Source organism: Poecilia mexicana, unplaced genomic scaffold (genome assembly GCF_051168715.1).
Source record: "Poecilia mexicana isolate PSO_F unplaced genomic scaffold, ASM5116871v1 scaffold_11, whole genome shotgun sequence".
NCBI classification, from domain to species: Eukaryota; Metazoa; Chordata; class Actinopteri; order Cyprinodontiformes; family Poeciliidae; genus Poecilia; species Poecilia mexicana.
In genome coordinates this window covers 13,720,112-13,740,365 of record NW_028263380.1, presented here as the reverse complement: position 1 = coordinate 13,740,365, position 20,254 = coordinate 13,720,112, and the positions used below count along the sequence as shown (strand labels likewise).

Sequence of the window (20,254 nt, the reverse complement as noted above, 5' to 3'; positions counted from 1 at the left end):
CACAGACCCGGGCAGGGATACCGGCCACCCTGGCTGTCATCTATTTTTAGCAGCGTTTTCAAGCTTGTCTGTCCGCTTCAGAGGGGAAATTCACTGAGTCACAGTCCGGGTCTGGGTCTCTGAGGCTCTCAGGTTCGCCGTGTTGCTTAATTAGGACATCCCGGAAGAGTGCGACCGGAGCTCCTGCTGCTGCTGCTGCTGCTGCTGCGCACAGCCGAGAGGGGAGGACGCACTGGACCGCATGGTGAAGGCGCACAGCCCAGAACAAACCGGACGGAAATACTAACAAACCCAACTCAAGACGACGGCAGAAGCTTGCTGAGGAGCAAAGGAGGGAGGTAAGATGTATCTATAGGATGTTTTAGATAGACTTTATCCAGTGACAGGGAGGAGCGGAGGGGCTGCACTGGTGGGTGGAGATGTGCGCGTCCCTGAGCAAATGGGCAAACATCTTCACTGCTCCTCGTTTGCTCCCATTCCCCTGCGGCGTGGCTGTATTTGAATCATTATGGAGACCGTTATCTTTCTTTTGTCATCATTTCTCTGGTCTCACTGGGTGATTTTTATGGCATGACTAAGCAGCGAAAGTCAGGATCACCTTTTATAACGTTAACACCTTTACACACAACACAACAACAATTTCAAAGAATCAAATCTCAGTGAGGTTCGCATCAACCTGTGAGCTTCATTGCTTTAGAAACTGAAGTCTATGACTCCTCACAAGTTTGTGAGGAAAAAATGAGCTGATGTCTGACTCAAAGAACAAAACACAGATTCAAAATGTATTTTGTTTTGAATTGTCTTCACAATAATTTCGCACATTTGAAGCTTTAAATCTATTTTAGTTTTTTGGTTGTTGTTGCACCTTTGTATTTTCTCTTTGCAGGAGTTTTTTTTCTGTGCCACCTGTGAAATATTATGTTCAGAATTTCATTTGTTGTGTATTATTATTATTGTTGAGTTTCAGTTTCAGGGTTTTACCCCAGTGCACAGATACAAGGTTTTCCTCCCTAGTTCAGCTGCTTATTGTCTGAGGCCTGCATTAAACTATCTTGCAGTGGCTCCATTGCAACAAACAGCAGGCTGTGGCCCAATATAGCCACAAAGATCAGATACCAGGGCACAGGATCCACAAGCTGAAATCCTTCAGGACCATGTGTTGCTTTCCCAGCTGTTGATTTTTTCCATCTTTACTCTGCGGACATGGAAACACACCTGTGAGAACAAGTGGAGTTGTAAAAACGTACAGCAAAGAATGAGGATGGAATCAACTCGACTACAACGTGTTCTTGTTTGCTTGATCGTTTTTCTGAAACAAGCAAAAAAAAGAAAAAAGAAAAAAAGCTGATTGTTGAAGGACTTCATTAATATTGAAGGCCACATGGAAGCTAACAAAAGCACAACTGCAGGAGTCTTTGCATCACCATGGAGAATTTGGCTGACTGACAACAAGACCAGTTCAGATGCTGGATATATATATATATATATATATATATATATATATATATATATATATATATATATATATATATATATATATATATATATATATATTTTTTTTTTTTTTTTTTTTTTTTTTTTTTTGCTTCCTGGATGTTTTTGCAAAGTTTGACCAGAAACAGAAACACACAGATTCTATACTTCACCCACTTTTTCCATGTTTTGTCAAATTACAACCACAAACTTAATTTAATTACACAATAGTGTACAATTTAAAGAAAAGGTTACATTTTAAGATATTTTTTTACTAATAAAAATCTTAAAAGTGTGGCATGCTTTAGAGCCTCAGGTCTATTGTAGTATGTCTGTACCACATCTATAAACATCTAGAGACTGAAACTCAATCAGATTGGATGGAGACCACGATGAACATCGATCTTACAATCTTGCAACAGATTCTTAATCAAAATTACGCCCGGGCTTTGACTAGGCCATACTAACACCAAAAATGCATTCCCTCATAACAGAAAAATATAACTCTGTGGCACAATCAAATTAGTCTATCAGTTCTATTGGACAGTCAAATAATCAATTAAATGTAATCAAAATAGCTCAAGCTAACATGTCAATAAGTTGTTTTTTTTTACATGTCCAACTTAAAATACTTTTTTGCTCTCTATGTATCTGTATACAGATCATAAATAAAAAAAAAGATCTTTGGGAAGCCTTGTGAATTCATGTTCCCTACGTTGTGCCTAGTTTATAATACCCATCCTGAAAAATGCAATCTTACACGTTGTGTGAAGTGGAGTTGAGCTGAATTTGTTTCCCCCGGTTTCCTCCTCGTGTTTTCCTCAGTTTCCGTCGGCAGTCGATGCAGTAATCCTAGCAGGAGCTCCCCAGGTTTCTGGAGTTCGTGTTGTGGCCGCCCGCAAAGCAGAAATAACATCTGAGTCTCACGACAGGCATGTGTCACTGCTGGGAGACTCCTCAACGGCCTCCATCAGGGCATGTTTGCTGCTCACGGCCCATAATCGTCAGCAGAAGTTAACAAACTGGGGGGCTTTATTAAACCTGAATCACTGGTGTGATCCTTTTGTGTGTTTTTAAAATTATTTTTGCAAAGTAGATATATCACCATATTGTAATGTGTGCTGAAGGTGGCAGGTGTCAGATTGGAGAGTGTGTGTTACCCAGCAGTAGTTTGCATCAACATGCAGTGGATAGCTGGATTGAATTCCCCTTTTGGCTGACTAATAAATATTGGAAGCAGGCCTGCATTGTCTCAGGATGAGCCGCACGGCTGGGCAGTGTTAAAACGGATTAGCTGTGTTTTGTTTAACAGTTCAGCTCTAATCCTAAGCAAAATATCTGTTTTAGTAAATATGAAATGTAATCAGTTTGGGATTTTAATAATCAACTCTCCACTTCAAGTTTTCATACATCTAAATGTGCAGTGCCGTACTAATACATTTATATCCCTTAAATATTATTATGTTTTGTCACAACCATAAACTTCAATATCATCACCTTCCTAAAATTATTGCCTAAGTCTTTGTTTTTTTTTTTTTTTACCTAAATATATTTTGGAAAGAAAGAAACTGTGCTTTTCTTTTTATTCCATTTCATAGATCAACATAAAGTAGTTTGTAATTGTAAAATCGGGCTAGAAAAGCTCAACTGCCTCAAAAACCACGTATCATTTTCCTTTATCTTCACAATTATTCTCCATTTATAAAATCACAATTTTACATTTAACATGAATGAATATGAATATGTTCATAAACAATGTCTCATTTCGGTCTCTCGCAGTCTTTTTAAGTCTTCTTGTCTCTTCGGCTCAGTTCTATGATGGATTTGTGTGTTTAGGGTCAAAACCTGTGAACGTTGCATCAGGCCAAACAACTTAAACACCAACTGTCTTTATATTCAACAAGCTGCTCTTCCCACAGTGAAGTCTTTGTGAAAATCAGAGTGAAAGCATAAGTTTCCGAACATCTTCTAGTGACGTCCGGATCACTAAAATAATTCATTTCTGCTTTTGTTTCCAGGATTGTCACAATGGAGGATTTAATGCAGCGGTTGGAGCGGGCCGTGACTCGCATGGAGGAAATATCCGTCACAATGCAGGCGTCCAGCAACATGCTCAATGGGAACTGTGTCAACGGTGTAGATGGAGGTGAGTCTGTGGCTAAAAACAATTGTTGAAGTGTTTCCCTGCTGTTTGTACAGTAAACGACAACAGGATTTCTGTGTATGTGCTTTCAGGTCAGAGTGTGGAGGTCTTCGACGTTCTGCTGAAAGGTCCACTGTCAGATTATTTGAACTGCAGCAGAGCTATAGGAAGTGAAGTGGAGAAACACGTGAGTCACTTTATTTAAATAGGACAGGATAGAAATGACCTTTGTGGTTTATGGTTTAAGAATTCACCAACATGTAGCCTATAACATGAATAAAAACAGAACATAATTTAAAATTTAAAAAAATGTAACAAACGCTTGTAACTGGAGCAACATTTCTATATGGCCTCAGAAAACAAAAGTGTTTTGACCTATATTTGAAATATAAAATATATGCAAAGAACCATCTGTCCATGTCATCAGCGTTTGTCGGGTTCTGGAAGAGGAGTCGTCATGAGGAGCTGATCAGCCAATTACAAGCAGGTTTTGGTGTAACTATGGCAACGGTATGACAAGGGGAGGGAACATTGTTTTACTCAATGTGGATTAGCTTTTTTTTGCAGTACACGTTATAATTGCATTTCATCACAATAAAGCCTATTCAGAGCTCTCCCTCTTCTGTTGGAATGTGATTTCAAATCATTTGCAAAAGTTTTTGCAAAAATATTCTAAAGAAAATCCAAAAGAGTGTCAGGAGAGTAAATTCACATATGACACAATAAACATATAAGAGATTTAGACATAAATGTACCACTAAATAAATAAATAAATATTTAATCAAATGTTGTAATAATTTATTTAAGACACTCAATGTGTCATTAAAGTCAAGCTTAACATTTAACTGAACATTTATTTATTTCATGGCACATTTAATTAATGACTTAGCGATGTGTTTATTTATTTAATTGTGTCCCTTTGACCTTACATAATAAATTAATAAACATAAATTTGATCAAAGTTTGCTTTTCTTCCTTTATGTTAGCTTGTGAGAGTTTCTGTGTTTTCATAGCCATTGCCTGGAGGAGGCTGGAAATGAAAATTTGAAAGGTTTTTAAAATACTCAGTTTCAAACAGCAGCTGCTGTTAAAACTGAGCTGAAAGAAGAAATCCTTTTTACTTTCTCATGGAAGAAAAGGTATCCAAAGTGGTCTCATTACTGTGGAAGTGTTTATACACAGCACACAAGGAGTATTTGTTCAAATGTTTGGGAGCACCACGGAGGAAAGAATCTTTAAATGAAATCTTATCTTGGACTGCTTTACTAAAAGCTAGATTATCAAAGCGAAACAAAAAAAAGAGTTGCTCTAGTCTAAGCAAATCACTGTTGGGTGAAGTGGAGTGGATTCAGTTCTCGTTTCCCTGGACAGCGGCATGTAAACAGTGAGGACTGCTCCTCTCCAGATCCCGCTCTTTTGAAAGACACACACACACGTCTGGACAGCTGACGAGTCCTGAAGTGTGTGTGGGAGGTCTGTGGTGTTCACGTTTCTGCACAATGGCAACAATTTTCTTTTCTCTACAAAACCTGTAGAAAAAAAAGCAGAACTTTGAACCTACGTTTTAACTTAAACTATAGTGGAGGACTGTTTTCTTCCTAAGTCTGCAGATCTTAAAATCGTCCAACACAACAGCGAGGGTTTCAGAACAGATGAATGATGAATGCCTGTATTTTCTCTGCACTTTTTTTTTGTTTCTATCTCTGTGTCTCATCACTGGTCTGAGTGGAGGAGGGAACTGTGTATGAGTGTAACTGAGAACCCGAGGCAGGTTTTTTTTTTTTTTTTTTTTTTTAGTTTTCAGAGCCCCTTATATGGAGAAAACCTCCCTGGCGGTTCCTCTGGCCCATGACTTGAGGTCTCAAACACACACAGGACTCACATGGCTGGAAATAACCCAATCTGTGTGTGGGTGTGTGTATGCTGGCCGACTACACAATCACAATCTAGCGATGATGCTGCCGATAGGTTGCCTAAAAAATACGTTCTTAGTCAAAATCAGTGTTAATCTTTCCAATTTTGCAGGCTGAGATGGTGAATGAGGCGCTGCAGACTCAGAGAAAGTTTCTTCAGATGGCTTCCACGCACCAGGAACCGGCACAGGTAAATCAGCACAATGTTTTCACACTAAGACATGCAACTATAAAAAAAAAAAACAGAGAAACTCTGAAAAAGGGCGGTGATCACTTTGGATGTTAATTAGCACAGAAACAGTTTATTTGTCTGCAGAAATGATGATAGGGCAAGTTCCATATGTGGATTCATCAAATCTGTGCTGATCAATGTGGAAACAACATGATGTTAATACATCTGTAAATCATGAATTTTGACAGACCAAAACAGTCATAAAACTTAAAAATATATATTCTTTTTTGACAAAAACAGTTCCTATTTATGTTTTCACAACATGTCATTATTTTATTCCAAACTCAGGTATTAAGCAACTCTGTTTTAAAGAAGCTGGACGAGGTTATTGATCCTCCATTTGAACATGGCTGCACAGATCAAAATAACGCCACAATTTCTGTACTAACGTCCTGCCAGAAAACCCAAAGTAACCATGATGTTCAGGTGTGAGCAATGAAAAAAAGAAACTCCCTGATGGAGAGCACCTGCAGTGTTATGGTTATGCAGCACCTGCAGCACCACTCTCTGTTTCACACAACTTCATGCTGCTGCATGCATTCAAAAGCGTGACGATTCCTCCTCATGAGGGCTGAGCGGACCTGTGATTAGATCCTCTCCCAGCTTTTTTACTGAAAGCAAAGTCAAACCAAACACCTACAGCATGCATACCAATGCTGCTGCAAATCCATGAAAGTTGATTCACCAAACTACAGGGAAATATTTTAGTTTTCTCTGTAAGGTTCTGTAGGAAACAGCGGCAGTGCAGTTCTCGAGAGCAGTATCTCGGTCCTGCGTGAGAGGGAGTCTGAGCCCCCTGTCCTGTGTTCCCCCCCACCCCGACAGACCAGGCCCATCCAGAGGGATTATTCTGCTCTTTGACCAGGAAAACTGCTAACGCGACACATTCCCAAAATGCCAAACGGCAGAGAAAAAAAGAGGGTTGTGACAGAAAGCTGCGTATGAAAGAAGCGATAGTGATATCATCCCTTTGGACTGTGCTGTTTGTGTGCTGTGCACCGGTGTCAGAGGGTCCACCAGGAAGTGAGTACTTCCAACCTGTCAGGCCATTGGCTAAGTCGGAGAGAAAAAGAGCTTTCAGGGAGAGCCGGGAAAGCAAACAAGGAAGTTGTTTGGGTTTCACGAAGAGAGGGCAGAAGAGACAGATGTTAGAGGAGAAATTACTAAATTTATTTAGACTTTCACTTCAGGCATGTAAAATCTGCCACTAAGTCTTCTTTGACTTTTGAAAGATGCACCAGCTGTCTCTCTTGATCATCCTGGTCTTCTTTAACACCCTCTTTTCTTATGCTCTTGGAAGATGGTTGATTTTGTGTCTGGTAAAACTTTACTGTGTTTATTTATTGTCTTTATTAGATCTTGCCATATCACCTTCCTTTTTGCTTGTTTATTTAATTTGTCTTTCTGGTTTTGTATTGTTTTCTCTTTGATTTGTGTCATTTCTCTCCCCTGGTTTGTTACTCCTCTAGTTCCAGTTCTCTGTATTTATCATTCACCTTCCCTCAGAAGGTTTTCTCCTCTCCACAGCTTTTTATCAATCTCCTGATTCCCCTCTGCCTTCCTGTTTCTGATATCCACTGATTAACCCTCCTGGTTGCTTTGTAATTTTCACCTCTCCCTCAGTAAATATGCTAATCATATTCCGTTGTTCCTCCTGTTTTATCACCTGTTATTTTCCTTGTGATGTTTCAGTTTTTCCTGCCGTTTCACTAACTACTCCTCTGCTTCAATTGACGAGACTTGAAAACTAACATTCAGTGATTCTCTCCAATAAATCCGAGTTTAAGCAGTAACATAGAGAACGGCAAAGCTTGGTATATTCCCTGGTAGAGGCAGCATTTTTCTTCTTTTTCAAAATTACACAGTGCTTTGCATTGTTCTGTCATATAGAATGTCTAAAATATTAAATGTAGAATCTGTTTAGTCAAAAGATGTTGGTGAGAAGTTATGCTATTTTGATTAACTTTTAGTTTTCAGCAGGACAGGTTAAAAACTGCTGTCCTTTTTTATAAAATGTCATATTTTAGCTTGACGGGGTCGAAGTAGCAATGCTTTCTCTGCACAGTCGACACTAAAACCTCCTAGATTCCCCGGGTAAAATCACAAACCACCCACTCTCACAAATAAAACCTCCTCACCATACATTTATGTAGCTGTAGCATCCAGTGCAGCTGTAAAACTGTGATAAATAAAGCTGGGCAATACCCTCTCTACTTTCTTTCACCATTTCTCTTTCAAACACACACACACGCATACACACATGCATTTTCAAAGTTCTGGCCTTTCTCTCCTGCGCTGCGCTGTTGTGCTCTCTGACTTTTTATGGACATGTTCTATATTTGAGCCTGTAGTCAGTGTGAGAGATAGAGAGTCTGAGTGAGACACAGGGAAAGGAAGGCAGAGAAAGTAACGTGACCTCAGGTTGGCCCGGTAACGTGACTGGGCTCGTTTCTACGAGCTGCAGGTCCAGGATGTTCACACGCAGACAGACAGCTTACATCGATTCTGATCCAGAGTTTGAATATGAAGACGTACAGCTCAGATCATTTGCTTTATTGGCTCACTTTAATTGATACTTTGTATGTTTGCTCATTAATGTATTTCAGAAATGCTAACAGATATTTATGCTTTGATCGAAACTGTAACATCGATACAGTTTAAACCATCCCAGTTTAAACTTGTCTGCAGGTTTTCTTTCCTCACATTGAAATGAAATGAAAACACTTTTCAGAATCAGAATCAAAATCAGCTTTATTGATTTGATTGATTGTGAACACATGCAAGGAATTTGACTTCAAAGTCAAGCACTGACAGCATACAGATATAAATTATATCTGTAAATAAAATGGGGATAAACAGGAACTATGTGCATGTATCTCTGGCCTTTGAAAGGAAAAAGGATTGTGAAAGTGAAAATGTGCGTATTTTCTTTCAAAGCTACTCAGGTTGTTCACTGTGTTAATCAGACAAACAGTCCGACAAAGAAACTGTTTTTGTGGCAGCTGTTTTTTCACTTTGTCGCACCAGTCTGAAGACAAAAGTCTGAACAGTTTGTGTCCAGGGTGTGTGGGGTCTGCAGAGATGGTAGCTGGCTTTTTCTGACCCTAGTTGATTCTCCCATATGCGGTGTGGATCTCCGCTGCTCTTGCACAATTACTGTGTCTCAGATTAATTATTTTCTCACCTCATGCTTGTTAGTTTTTTATCTTGCTAAAATGGAAAAGCCGTGTGTGATTGTGGTTTCACCTGACAATTCTCTCCTACTTTCTGTTAAGTACTTTGAACGGCCAAGGGGTGTGAATATGTCATGACAAAAGTTGAGTGGCAGATACAGTTTGAAGGAAAACGGTTCTGGGAAGGAATTTACAAAGAGAAAAATTTACTCTGGCTTTTTCCACTTCATCCAGTGTTATTTGTTTTTGTTGCTGTGCACTCAGGCATGCTGGAAATTCTTGAAACTTGCACACCGTGGTCCGTATTTCTTTTATTTCCATCACACAGAAGCGTAAAAGGGATACTCTTTTAGTCTTTGGCTGCTACTCATTAACAGTATACACTTCATACTGGTCTGGGTTCAGGGTGGGAGATGTTTGATCGGTAAACTGTAAACACTGGAGGAGCGGGACGCCTTACAAGGCCAGAGGGATCTCCCTGTGGACGGAGGAATGTTGGAAAGAAAAGGAGCGATGGGGAAAGGTGGATAAGAGCCGGGAGGCACGCTAAGCTGAAGCTGAAGATCTGGAAGATCCAGTGGAAAAAATGTCTTATAAAATTAGACCCTGTTCTAAGAGCTGGTTCAGGGTTTACTGTGAGGAGGAGGGCAGTGGAATAAAGCTGAAAATCATCTGAAGAGTTTCTGTAAACACCATCAACCTAAATAGACTGCGTGTTGACGTCCTTATGAATATCTTCTTCCCCTTAATCTGTTCATTTCTCAATGTTTGCTTTTGCTCAGATGGAGCTCCAAGACCTCCTGAAGCCAATCTCCGATCACATCCAGGAGATCCAGAACTTCAGGGAGCGAAACCGAGGCAGCTCGCTCTTCAACCACCTGTCGGCTGTCAGCGAGAGCATTCCCGCCCTGGGCTGGGTGGCAGTGGTACGAAGCGAGAATATAATGAAGTAAAATCTGGTCAGGAGAGACAGGGGTGGATGACATGAAGTTTAATCACAATATTTTGTGTTACTACTGTCATAAGGATAAAAGTAAGAACTACTTATAGTTGTTATTGTGCAAAGCTCTGACTGCATGACAGCAATTATATCTCCACAAATACAAATATTGTTCTTGAAAAGCTTCTTTAGGACATCAGTCACATGCAGAAGTGTGATTTATTTGACCTTCCCCAGATTTATCAAAAACACACTCAACCTTCAGATATCAGCATGAACTTTTCAGCTTTTACCCTCAAATCAAGACGAATCTGCGGTGGAGGCGAGGCGTTTACGTCTCTGCCAGGATGAGGAAAGGCTTTCTCATGAGAGCGCATCTTTTCTGTTCCTGTCTCAGAGTCAGAAACCAGGTCCGTACGTGAAGGAGATGAACGATGCAGCCACCTTCTACACCAACAGAGTGCTGAAGGACTACAAGGAAATGTAAGTATGCTTCAGAAGTATTGAGTAATGATAGTATTCAAACTGTTTTCTGGTTTGGACAGGACTTTATTGTGTTCTTTAATATTTTAAAAGGTTGGCGCATAAAGAGCAGGTGATCTTTGATTGTCTTTAAAAAGGATTTACATAAGAAGAAGGTTGATTTTTTTTTTTGTCAAGTGAACCGTTTCTGTGTTGGTTTCTCATTATTATTCTACCAAAAGACCCAACAGTAACTCATTCTCCACCACCACCAGTTTTACTTAAAATGTCCTAGTGTTTCAAAGAGTTAATGAATCCCTTCGCTCTAAAAAGTTTTCCAAGATCTTTTGGAGAGAAACAAACCCACAGGATCATCTGTCCTGGACTCTACCTAATGGGTCAATCTAATATTGTTATGAGGACTTGGTAAACCCAAGATGCCATTCTTTGCTGTAGTTCTCGACCAGTGAGCGTTAGAGGTTGTTTTATTATCCTTATTGCATATTATTGCTGCACCTGCTTAGCAATAATGTGAGTCCCTTGTCCAGCTTTGTTTGTCACATGAGATGTTTTCTACTTTTTAATTGCTTCTCTGACTGTAGATATGGGTAAATCTGAGCAAATAGCCATTTTATTGTTAACATTTTCTGACCTAAGAATGCTCATTTCCAGCTTCATAGACCTATGAGATCTGGTCCATTCCCAGTCGTTCCCTTTTAGCTTACTTTTGTTGTAATCTTCCTCCTTCTTCCCGTTTTGTCTGTGACGTCTGTCTCCTCTGTCCCACCGCGGGCTCCCTGTTCTTCCAGCGACAGACGTCATGTGGACTGGGTACACGCCTACCTGTCAATCTGGACTGAGATGCAGTCCTTCATCAAGCAGCACCACACCACAGGACTGGCGTGGAGCAAGACTGTGAGTCGGATTCTTATCTAATTACAACAGACTGAATTAATTCTGTTGTCTCTTCCAACATGTGAAGAAAATCAATGGTGTGTTATCTCAGCTGTGGTTCTTGCTCTGATATTTTTAAACCAGCTAGGTTTTCTTTTCTTTCTTTTTTTCTTTTTTTTGCATACACTTCCATTTTTAGAGATAAAGCAGCAGGGTTACATAAACCACTGCAGAGAGCATGAATGAATGAATGAACCTCTCCTCAGTGGCTGCACATCACAGGTCTCTGCAGGGCTCTCAAAATACCGCCCACTCCCACACACACTGCTGGGTTTGGAAGTGCCTGCTCAGGAACTCCTCAGTGGATCCCAGAGATTACGATGGCAGGAAAATAAATCTTTTGAATTAATTTGACCTTTTTCCGACTCAGTACCTCGTAAATACACTCAAATATTTTTACATTTTCTCACTTTAAAACTACAAACTTTCACGGATTCTTGCAGATCACGTGCAACGTAGCAACACGCAGTGGTGCATAATTGTGAAGTGGAAGAAAAATAATACATGATTGTTTAAATTTCTTTAAAATAAAAGTCAGAAAAGTGGAGAAGTTTAAAGCTGAGTTAGGTTATAAAACAACATCCCAAGCTTTGAACGTCTCACTTACTGCATCGTCTTAAAATGAAAAGAATCTGTTGGACAATCGAGCTGTAGAGTTGTGGAGTCTACAAATCTGACGTCTGTAGAAAAGTGAGAACTGAGCTGATGAGGGCTGATGGGAAGATGGATGGAGATAAATGCAGAACAATCCTGGAAGAAAACCTTTTAGAGGCTGCAACTGAATACATCAAACCATAGCTGTGTGTTAGAATGGCCCAGTCAAAGTTCAGACCTGAATCCAAATGAGTAACTATGGGAGAGACTTGAAAACTGCTGTTAAGACCAATCCAATCATTCTGAATACAAAGAAGAATAGACAAAACATTCAGGCTCTGGATGTGAACAAATGCTAGTGTTACGAGCAACTTAATTAGGATTTAGAATCTATTAACAGAGTGGAGTTTAAAAAGAACTTGATAAAATCACTTGGTAATGTGATTTTACACCTAATCTCATTAACATTTAGGGTTGTTCCCTCCCACTCATACTGAGACAGAAACAGGGAGAGAGCGGCAAAGAATCCGATCATGTGATCTTAAAACATGGCTAATCGATCGGCGAATGAATGCAAGTATCGGCCAATGCCGTTCCGAGCAAAAATTGTAAATATCTGCCCAAAACATCAGCCAGTCGATGTATCGGTCAACTTCTTAATTTGAAATATTTTGTTGAGGTTTTTGTCTCCAGAATTTACAAAGCTCTCCAACACGATGAAACTTCAGTCCAAGAAATGTCTTATTCCGCTTAATAAAACCATGTTGTGCCTTTATTCTGCACGCATTTCTCTCTGGGCCAAGCAGCCTCAACAAACCCAGGTGCATCGCTGAGCTTTGGGGACAGCTGCGTCTCCCATGTTTGCGCTAAAAATCATATTCTGCTGCTTTAATGCGAGGATAAATATCTGTCTGATGCTGAACAACTGTGACCACATGTGCTTTGTGTACGCCGAAACCTGAGAGCCTGCAGAGGCTGCTTGTGTCAGCTGCTGCTCCTGCTGTCAGACGACAGAGCCGGTGTGTGTGCGTGCACAAGCAGGGGAGTGTGCTGCTCTAACAGGTGGTCCTCAGGGTTTACTTGAATGGAGGATTTCTTCGCAGAGGAGCCTCGACAAAAGGGGCCTGTGTGCACTCGCTGCCTGTGCCGTAACCCAAACTGCAGGGCTGCTTGCTGTTCGGCACAGCTGCCGTCCGCCGCTCATTCACGGGTTTAGTGACAGCACCGTTCTCTCACACGCAGACACAAGTACGCGCGGTCCGGCCGCAGCACAACGGGGCAAAGAAACAGAGCCGGAGTCGGGAGCTTAAAGTCTGAAACAAAAAACCACAGCAGCAAACTGTTCCAGCAAGTTAGTGCGCCTGTCAGTGCCACACTTTTTACAACTTGAGTCAGAGAGCTGCCAAATATTTGCTCCAGCTGTCCTCTGTGGACTTACTGATAACCAGGCTCTGGCCTGCAGTCTGTGTTAGCGGTGCAGCATGGGATAATTTAAGCCTGAAAGACTTAACCTTTTTTTCTCTCTCTCTCTCTCCAGTTCTATAGATCTCTCAATAAGTTTATTGCTCTGATTTAATGGCTGGGTCTTTAAAATGACAGAAAATAGTAAAAAGAGCTTCTTAACTAATGTGTGTTTGTGTTTTGTTTGTCCCTTTGGTATTTGGATCGCTTTTGTATTCTGATTATATTTTGGTTTTGCCACTCAGTCATCCTCACGTTTGTACTTTCTTATACACACCTTGTGTTTTGTTTTTTATTATTTTACCGTTTATATTTATCCTTTTGTTTTCAGTGTTCATTTGCCCTTTTCATTAGTCATTTTTCTTCAGCTTCCCTGCATTCTGTTCTCACCCTGTGAATAATCACCTCCAGTTACGAGTCAGTCTGTCTTCTTTACATCCTGCCAGATCATTTCAACATAATACATTTTTCATCTTATGTTTTCTCACCTCTATCTTATGGTTTCTGTTTCTCAGATTTTTTCCCCTTTTATGACTCAGGTTTTTTTTATTAGTTAGTTTGGGATTATTTTTGTTATTGCTGCCTGTCTCTTCGACTCTTCTTTCCTGGCCAGATTCATTTTACCGAATTGTTGAGTTTGAATTGCGCTGTATTTTGTGTCACTCAGCTTTAAAATTTTCAGCTGAGAATCGTCTCATTTGGGAGATAAAAAGTTGTGATGAAGTATTTATCCCGTCAAAAACTCTTAGTTTGAATTCATCCACATTGGAGAGTAATGAACAGGCGATTTTAGGTTTTACCACTCTGATGTCTTACAGATTCAATTTAGTGCTGAAAAGTCAGTGTCGGTATTTCCTGTACAACGCTCCCTCAAATGGACAATCTGAATACTACAGCTGCTGATTCTGAAACACGTCACAGCTTTAGGTTTTCCTCAACCACAATGCAGTTCATTTCTTTTCTTCCCACAGGGTCCCATTGCTCCTGTGTCTCTCTTAGACTCGTCTCCGCCGCCCAGTGCTCCCTGTCCGCCTCCTCCTCCTCCTCCTCCCGGCCCTCCTCCGGTCTTCACTGATGACGACTCCAAGCCTCAGACAGGCAGTGCAACACCTGAGCACTCAGCTTTGTTTGCCCAGCTCAACCAGGGCATGGACATCACTAAAGGTAAACCCAGTACTGGCCTCAAAGATGTTCATTCAGAGTCAGGATTTTTGTTCCAGTCTTTACTTGCTGGAACAAGTATTCTTTATTCTGCACAGTGGTTCTTTCAAAGCTGTAGCTTGTCCCTATACTGTTTTCTTTTTTTTTTTTTTGCCACGGCTTTTCTTTACACTAAGCTTTCTGTCAATATCCTTTCACATTGCACACTCTGTAAACAACCAAACTCTTACATACTTAGGTCGTTACACTTTAGGTGACGTTATAGTTTACTGAGATCTATTTGTACGTGTGTAGGTCTGAAACACGTCTCGGATGAGCAGAAGACTCATAAGAACCCCAACCTTCGTTCTCAGGCATCACCGATCAAAACCAAAGATCCCCAGCATGCAAGCACTCCCAAAGCAGCAGCTCAGAAAAGACTCCCTCTGCTGGAGCTGGAGGGGAAAAAGTGGAGGGTGGTACGCAAAACTTACTGATATTTAACCCCCTTTGCAGTGATTCATCACGTTCTCACGCGTACGTCTCGTCTTGTTTGTTGAAGGAAAACTTTGAGCAGAAACACGACCTGGTGATCGAGGAGACAGAGTTGAAACAGGTGGTGTACGTCTTTGGCTGCAGCAACTCCACCCTGCAGGTCAAAGGCAAAATTAACTCCATCATCGTAGGTGAGCCGCCGAGACACAGAGCTGTAATTATGCACTCCTGCTAACGATTTCTCTAAGCTTGGTTTGTTTGGTCTGTCCCCAGATAATTGTAAAAAACTCGGTCTGGTTTTTGAGAATGCCGTTGGGATCGTAGAGATCATCAACTCTAGAAGCATCCAGCTTCAGGTAAGTAAACATATATAATCTGAACTATTACAGTGGCTCCTCAGATGATATCTGGCCAATTATCACCTTTAAAGTTTAGCCCTGCCCTCCTAACCCTTGTTACTATATGTACAAAAAGAGACATAATTGGATAAATACCTAAATAAATATATGTCTTAAAATACTCCCTAAATAGCTCAGTAATAAATATAATCTTAATTTAAGCAAACATATTTTTATGTATTTAACTATTTTGATTTTTAACTCCTTCACAGCAAGATATCTCACATTTATTTCATCTTTCATTACCAATAAAAGTTAATGAATAGATTTAAGACTGGTATAGCTAAAGGTGATTTATCGAGTTAACTTACTGTCCAGCTGAACCAATCAGATTTTAACTATTTTTAGCTTATTTCACCTAAGAACAAAACAATTTTTTTCAAAAATATATTTTCAGATAATGAAACTTTTTTTTTATTGAGTTGTACATTTAAATATAACATTTTTGATTTGTTAAGTTGCTGATATTTATGGAAACATTTATTTATTCAACATTCCCATTTCCAGCTTTATTTAAACTATGGCATACATAAATTAAGAAATGCCTTGTTTATTCATTTATGATATTGTGATGTTTCGGGCCATCAAAATGTGCCAAACTTAACACTTGTGCTGTACAGCGGATAGTTTTTCAGGATGTTAAAACAAGCCAGTGACCTGCCAGATGATTTTATTCCCTCCTCTCTGCAGGTGTTGGGAGTTGTTCCTACTATTTCCATCAACAAGACCGAGGGCTGCCAGGTCTACCTGAGCAAAGCCGCTCTGAACTGTGACATCGTCAGTGCCAAGAGCTCCGAGATGAACATCCTGATCCCAGCGGGAGACGACGACTATGTGAGTGAGGAAGCAGGAGGACGCGCCATCAGTTTGTGTGGACATTACGTTTTGCTGGTGAACTCAGCGGGATCTTTTTGGTTTGCTTTCTTTGCAGAGGGAGTTTCCCGTCCCAGAGCAGTTCAAGACCGTCTGGGACGGCTCCAGGCTGGTGACAGAACCCACTGAGATTGCAGGATGAGATGCATGTCAGGAATCCCTTAGAAATGCGTTCACACCCCCCTTGAATGTTTTCACCTTTCGTAACGTCACAAACACAACCTTCATTGTATTTCGTTAGGGTTTAATGTGACAGACCAACAAAAAGTAGTTTGCAACTGTGAATTGGAAGGATAAACACACTTTTATAAATGCTCACAAATTCAGCATTTATAAAATGCTGAATTTTATAATGGTATTGGAGTAGCCCATTACTCCAATACCATTAAATAAAATTTAGTACAAATAATTGCATTCATAACTCATCTAACTTGTAAATAAAGTTTATCTGTATGCAATAGAAACTTGGTGTAAAGATGATTCTCTCCGGCAGGGACAGATAAGGGTTTATAGAAAGGTGAATAAAGTTAAATGGTGGAAGTTCACTTTCCTGCAGAATAACAATGCTAAACATACAACGGGATTTAAAAAAAAAATTGTTCTCCTTAATTTTATTTTTTGTTTAAATAAAGAGTAATGTGTACAAAGTATGACATAAAAGAAAAGAGGTAAAATTAAATAAATTCATACTTCTCATTTATACTTCTTTTCAAACAAATAGCTCTCAAAAAATGCATACTAAGGTATTTGAACCGTGAATGAGAATATAACATTTGAAATAAATAAACAAACATCCATTTCTACAGTTTAATGGTTTATGTGTTAAAATGGCATAGTCAAAGTCCAGACCTAATCTAGTTGAGAATTTCTGGCAATATTTGAACATTGTTGTTCACGAGTCGCTCAAAATGTGCAAAGGTGGTAGAGACTCACCCCAGAAGACTGGCAGATAAAAAACATTTTAAAATGTTGTTTTCATCTAAAACAGAAAGGTAAAACATGCATCATTGTGCTTTTTTTTTTTTTTTTTGCATGCCGGTCTCTCACAAAACCCTAACGAAATATATTAAACTTCATGGTATACACAAAATTTGGAAGAGGTATGAATATTTTAGCAGGGTGCAAGATACAAAAGGGTTGTGATAGATAGTGACTGTCAGGTTAACCTCTATAACTGCATTTGTGACTTTATAATTAGTTTTTTTTGGCACTTTTCAGCTGTTAACTCTCCCCACCCCCACAGGTTGATCAGATTACACTGAAACAAACCTAGAACCCATCTGTTACATGTCTGTGCCATATCAATAAAGGCATTTATATGAGACCATGTAGCTACTGAAAATTAGACCTTTAAATATAAAACTAACATTTTATACTTTCTCTGTTCTGGATTGTTTATTCCTATTTTGGCATCTATTTTTAGCTATGAGGTTTTTGCATTTACAGCTGTGTTAGTAAAAGGATTTAGCTCAGATGTGCTGCTTTGCACTACAAATGTGCAATTTGTCCATAGCATAATTTAGCACTCGTTATGTCTTTGTACATCACTTTAATTTGTAATAAAATTAAGCACAGAGCACTAGCATAAGACAGATAGAAATATACACGAAACTAATGTTTAATTTACAATAACTCTATGTAATGCTTGTCATTTTTCAAATAAAGAAAATATCTCTCAGGTCTGACTTGTAAGAATATTTGCTAGTAGATGGAAAAATTCAGATGTGTTGGAGAAAAATCCTGGTGAAAACTACAACAATAATAATTGCAGATTTGGACACAGAGGCGCTGGTTAGTGTTTGATCACCATGTTTCCCTGAGAGTCTTGGGTAAAGAGCATTTCATCGTCTTCATCCTCCTCCTCCTCCACAGGTTTGTAACTTCTCACCAATCCAGGGCTCAGGTTACTCTGATCCTTGAGTGGGCTCCTGGTCTGGAGGCCTCGATGTGCCATCACCCTGAAGCCCTCTGAGTCCTGAGTGAACAACATGGCCAAACTGTCCTCGTCTGCTTCCCTGCACTTCTGCCGTTTAAGAGGAGAGCCTCTTGTGTTTCTCCACAATGAGTCAAGATGCGCCTCTTTTACGAGACTGCTCCCCGAGTGATCGGTTTGTTTTTGTGGCGAAGAGTTTTTCACCTCTGCCCACTTATGATGCGACCGAGTTCCAAGATGAGATAAAGAAATGTATTTACTTGGAGACTTGAAGGAGATTAATCTGCAGTTTTCTTTCCCGTCTTTTAAATGAGAACAGTTTTCAGCAGGTTTCTGAGTTGATGTTTTTCCCTCCATATCTTTTAGATTTCCAAAGCTCTCTGAATTCTGAATATTGTTCATAAAATTCGACTCTGAGCTGCTGAAGTCCTCAGAGTCCTCGCTAAAGGTGAACAGAGGATCCTGACTCCATGGCTGCGGAGCGATTTGACTGTCGTCATCCAGCAGTGAGGGCTCAAGGAGCCTCCGCTTGCACTGAGGGGGTTGACACTCTGCAGATTTACCGTCTAGTGAAGCTGAATAGTGGGTTCTTTCATTGTGCCGTGTAGTTGTGTTGGTCTCTGCCACGTTTTCTTTTTCCAAATTATAATCCACACCGGCATCAGACTCCAAATCCAAGTTTTCAGAACATATTTCACGTGCTCGTTTTTTCACAGACGAAACAGTTGCTGGTCTGGTTGTGGTGGACGGTGACGAGGGCAGCCCCGAATCCAGACTTGGTGCTTCAGTGGAAGACATCTTGTGGAGAACTTTTGGGAAGAAATCATTTTAAATATAAGTTATTCTAGTCATCACATTGCAGCTTTATTATCTTTATGCCGATTTCTCCTCAGGGTTCCCACCACATTTATCATTAGCAACACAGGTTTATAGAATCATTTGGCCTTTTTTGGCCAATTCTTAAAGTAAAAATTAAAGTTCTATGACATTATGATAGATTTTTCAAACAAAGTAGATCTACAAGGAATGATGGAAAGACTGATGGACAAACTGCATGATGGTTAAAAAGATAAATTAAACATTAGGACAACTAAAAGCTAAGATATAGAGAAACTGATATTTGCTTAGTAGGTTGTCGTTTTCATTATTCATAATATTTGTACTTAGAAGATAACTAATTCAAAATGAGTCCCTTTCCAGCAGCTACTGGCCGCTTACCTCTACATTTAGGTGCAAAAAAAGCAGATATGGAACTCTGTTTAGTTTTTGGCATCTCCATTTTTGTCTGAGTGAAGTTGAGAGCTACAGCCAAACTATACCCTCCACCTGTAGCCAAGGGATTCAACAGTTTAGCGATAGGACGGGCCTGGCGTTTCTGGGAAATAAAAAAAGAACACAAAATTAGGTATAAAAAAACAGTAAATAAAGACCATAAAGTAACAATTCCATTTGTGTTTTAAACTCCAATAATTACCTTTTTAGCCTTTTCTTTCAGCTGCACCGTGTCCAGCCAAATTCCACATTCTTCCTGAACAGAGCGCTGCGGTGCTGCCTTAGAGTTTTTCATGATGAAAATTATCTGAAAAACATTTAAAAAGGGGTTCACATTTATCCTTCAAAGGCATGAAATGCGATCATTTTTTAGAATTGTGTGAAAAGTTCATATATATTCAAGACTGTGACGTAAAGTTGAAGGTAAATATTTTTCGGGTTTTCCATTAACTGCAAAATTAGGTACTACTCCAAAGTTGGACACAATAAGCTGAACTCCGGCATTTTTCTTCTCTTTTTTTCTCCGATGTGACCAGACAGGCTCCGTACTTACCAACCTGGACGATGAAAACAAATTAAACGTTTTTTAAGGAAAGGTTTTCTTTTCACTCATTTCAGTTTGAGTCTGCCGCCTTAACAATGGGCTGTCCGTTTTGTTTGCCTGATTAGAAACTAGGGTTGGTTAAAACTCAACATGCGTGTTTACAAAACATAAAACTTAAGGATATTAAATCTAATGGAATATCACTAAATACTTACAGATCATCTTTTTTTTTTATTTTTTAGAAAACATACTGG

The 20,254-nt window shown here is 39.7% G+C and overlaps 2 protein-coding genes across 2 annotated transcripts; one reads left to right on the top strand and one right to left on the bottom strand.

Annotated features, from left to right (window-relative positions):
- Positions 1–184: 184 nt before the first annotated feature.
- On the top strand, positions 185–17,929 carry cap2 (cyclase associated actin cytoskeleton regulatory protein 2). The gene is made up of 13 exons (XM_014988481.2): positions 185–338; positions 3,492–3,619; positions 3,709–3,803; positions 5,642–5,719; positions 9,717–9,860; positions 10,272–10,357; positions 11,146–11,251; positions 14,317–14,509; positions 14,801–14,964; positions 15,048–15,171; positions 15,254–15,336; positions 16,069–16,212; positions 16,310–17,929. The coding sequence occupies exons 2-13, from the start codon at positions 3,502–3,504 to the stop codon at positions 16,391–16,393; spliced, it is 1,419 nt and encodes a 472-aa protein (XP_014843967.2). The 5' UTR covers positions 185–338; positions 3,492–3,501; the 3' UTR covers positions 16,394–17,929.
- Positions 17,781–20,122, bottom strand: aunip (aurora kinase A and ninein interacting protein). The gene is made up of 4 exons (XM_014988482.2): positions 20,010–20,122; positions 19,659–19,763; positions 19,403–19,559; positions 17,781–18,993 (listed from the first exon to the last, which is right to left on the bottom strand). The coding sequence occupies exons 2-4, from the start codon at positions 19,749–19,751 to the stop codon at positions 18,044–18,046; spliced, it is 1,200 nt and encodes a 399-aa protein (XP_014843968.1). The 5' UTR covers positions 19,752–19,763; positions 20,010–20,122; the 3' UTR covers positions 17,781–18,043.
- Between the last annotated feature and the right edge of the window lie 132 nt (positions 20,123–20,254).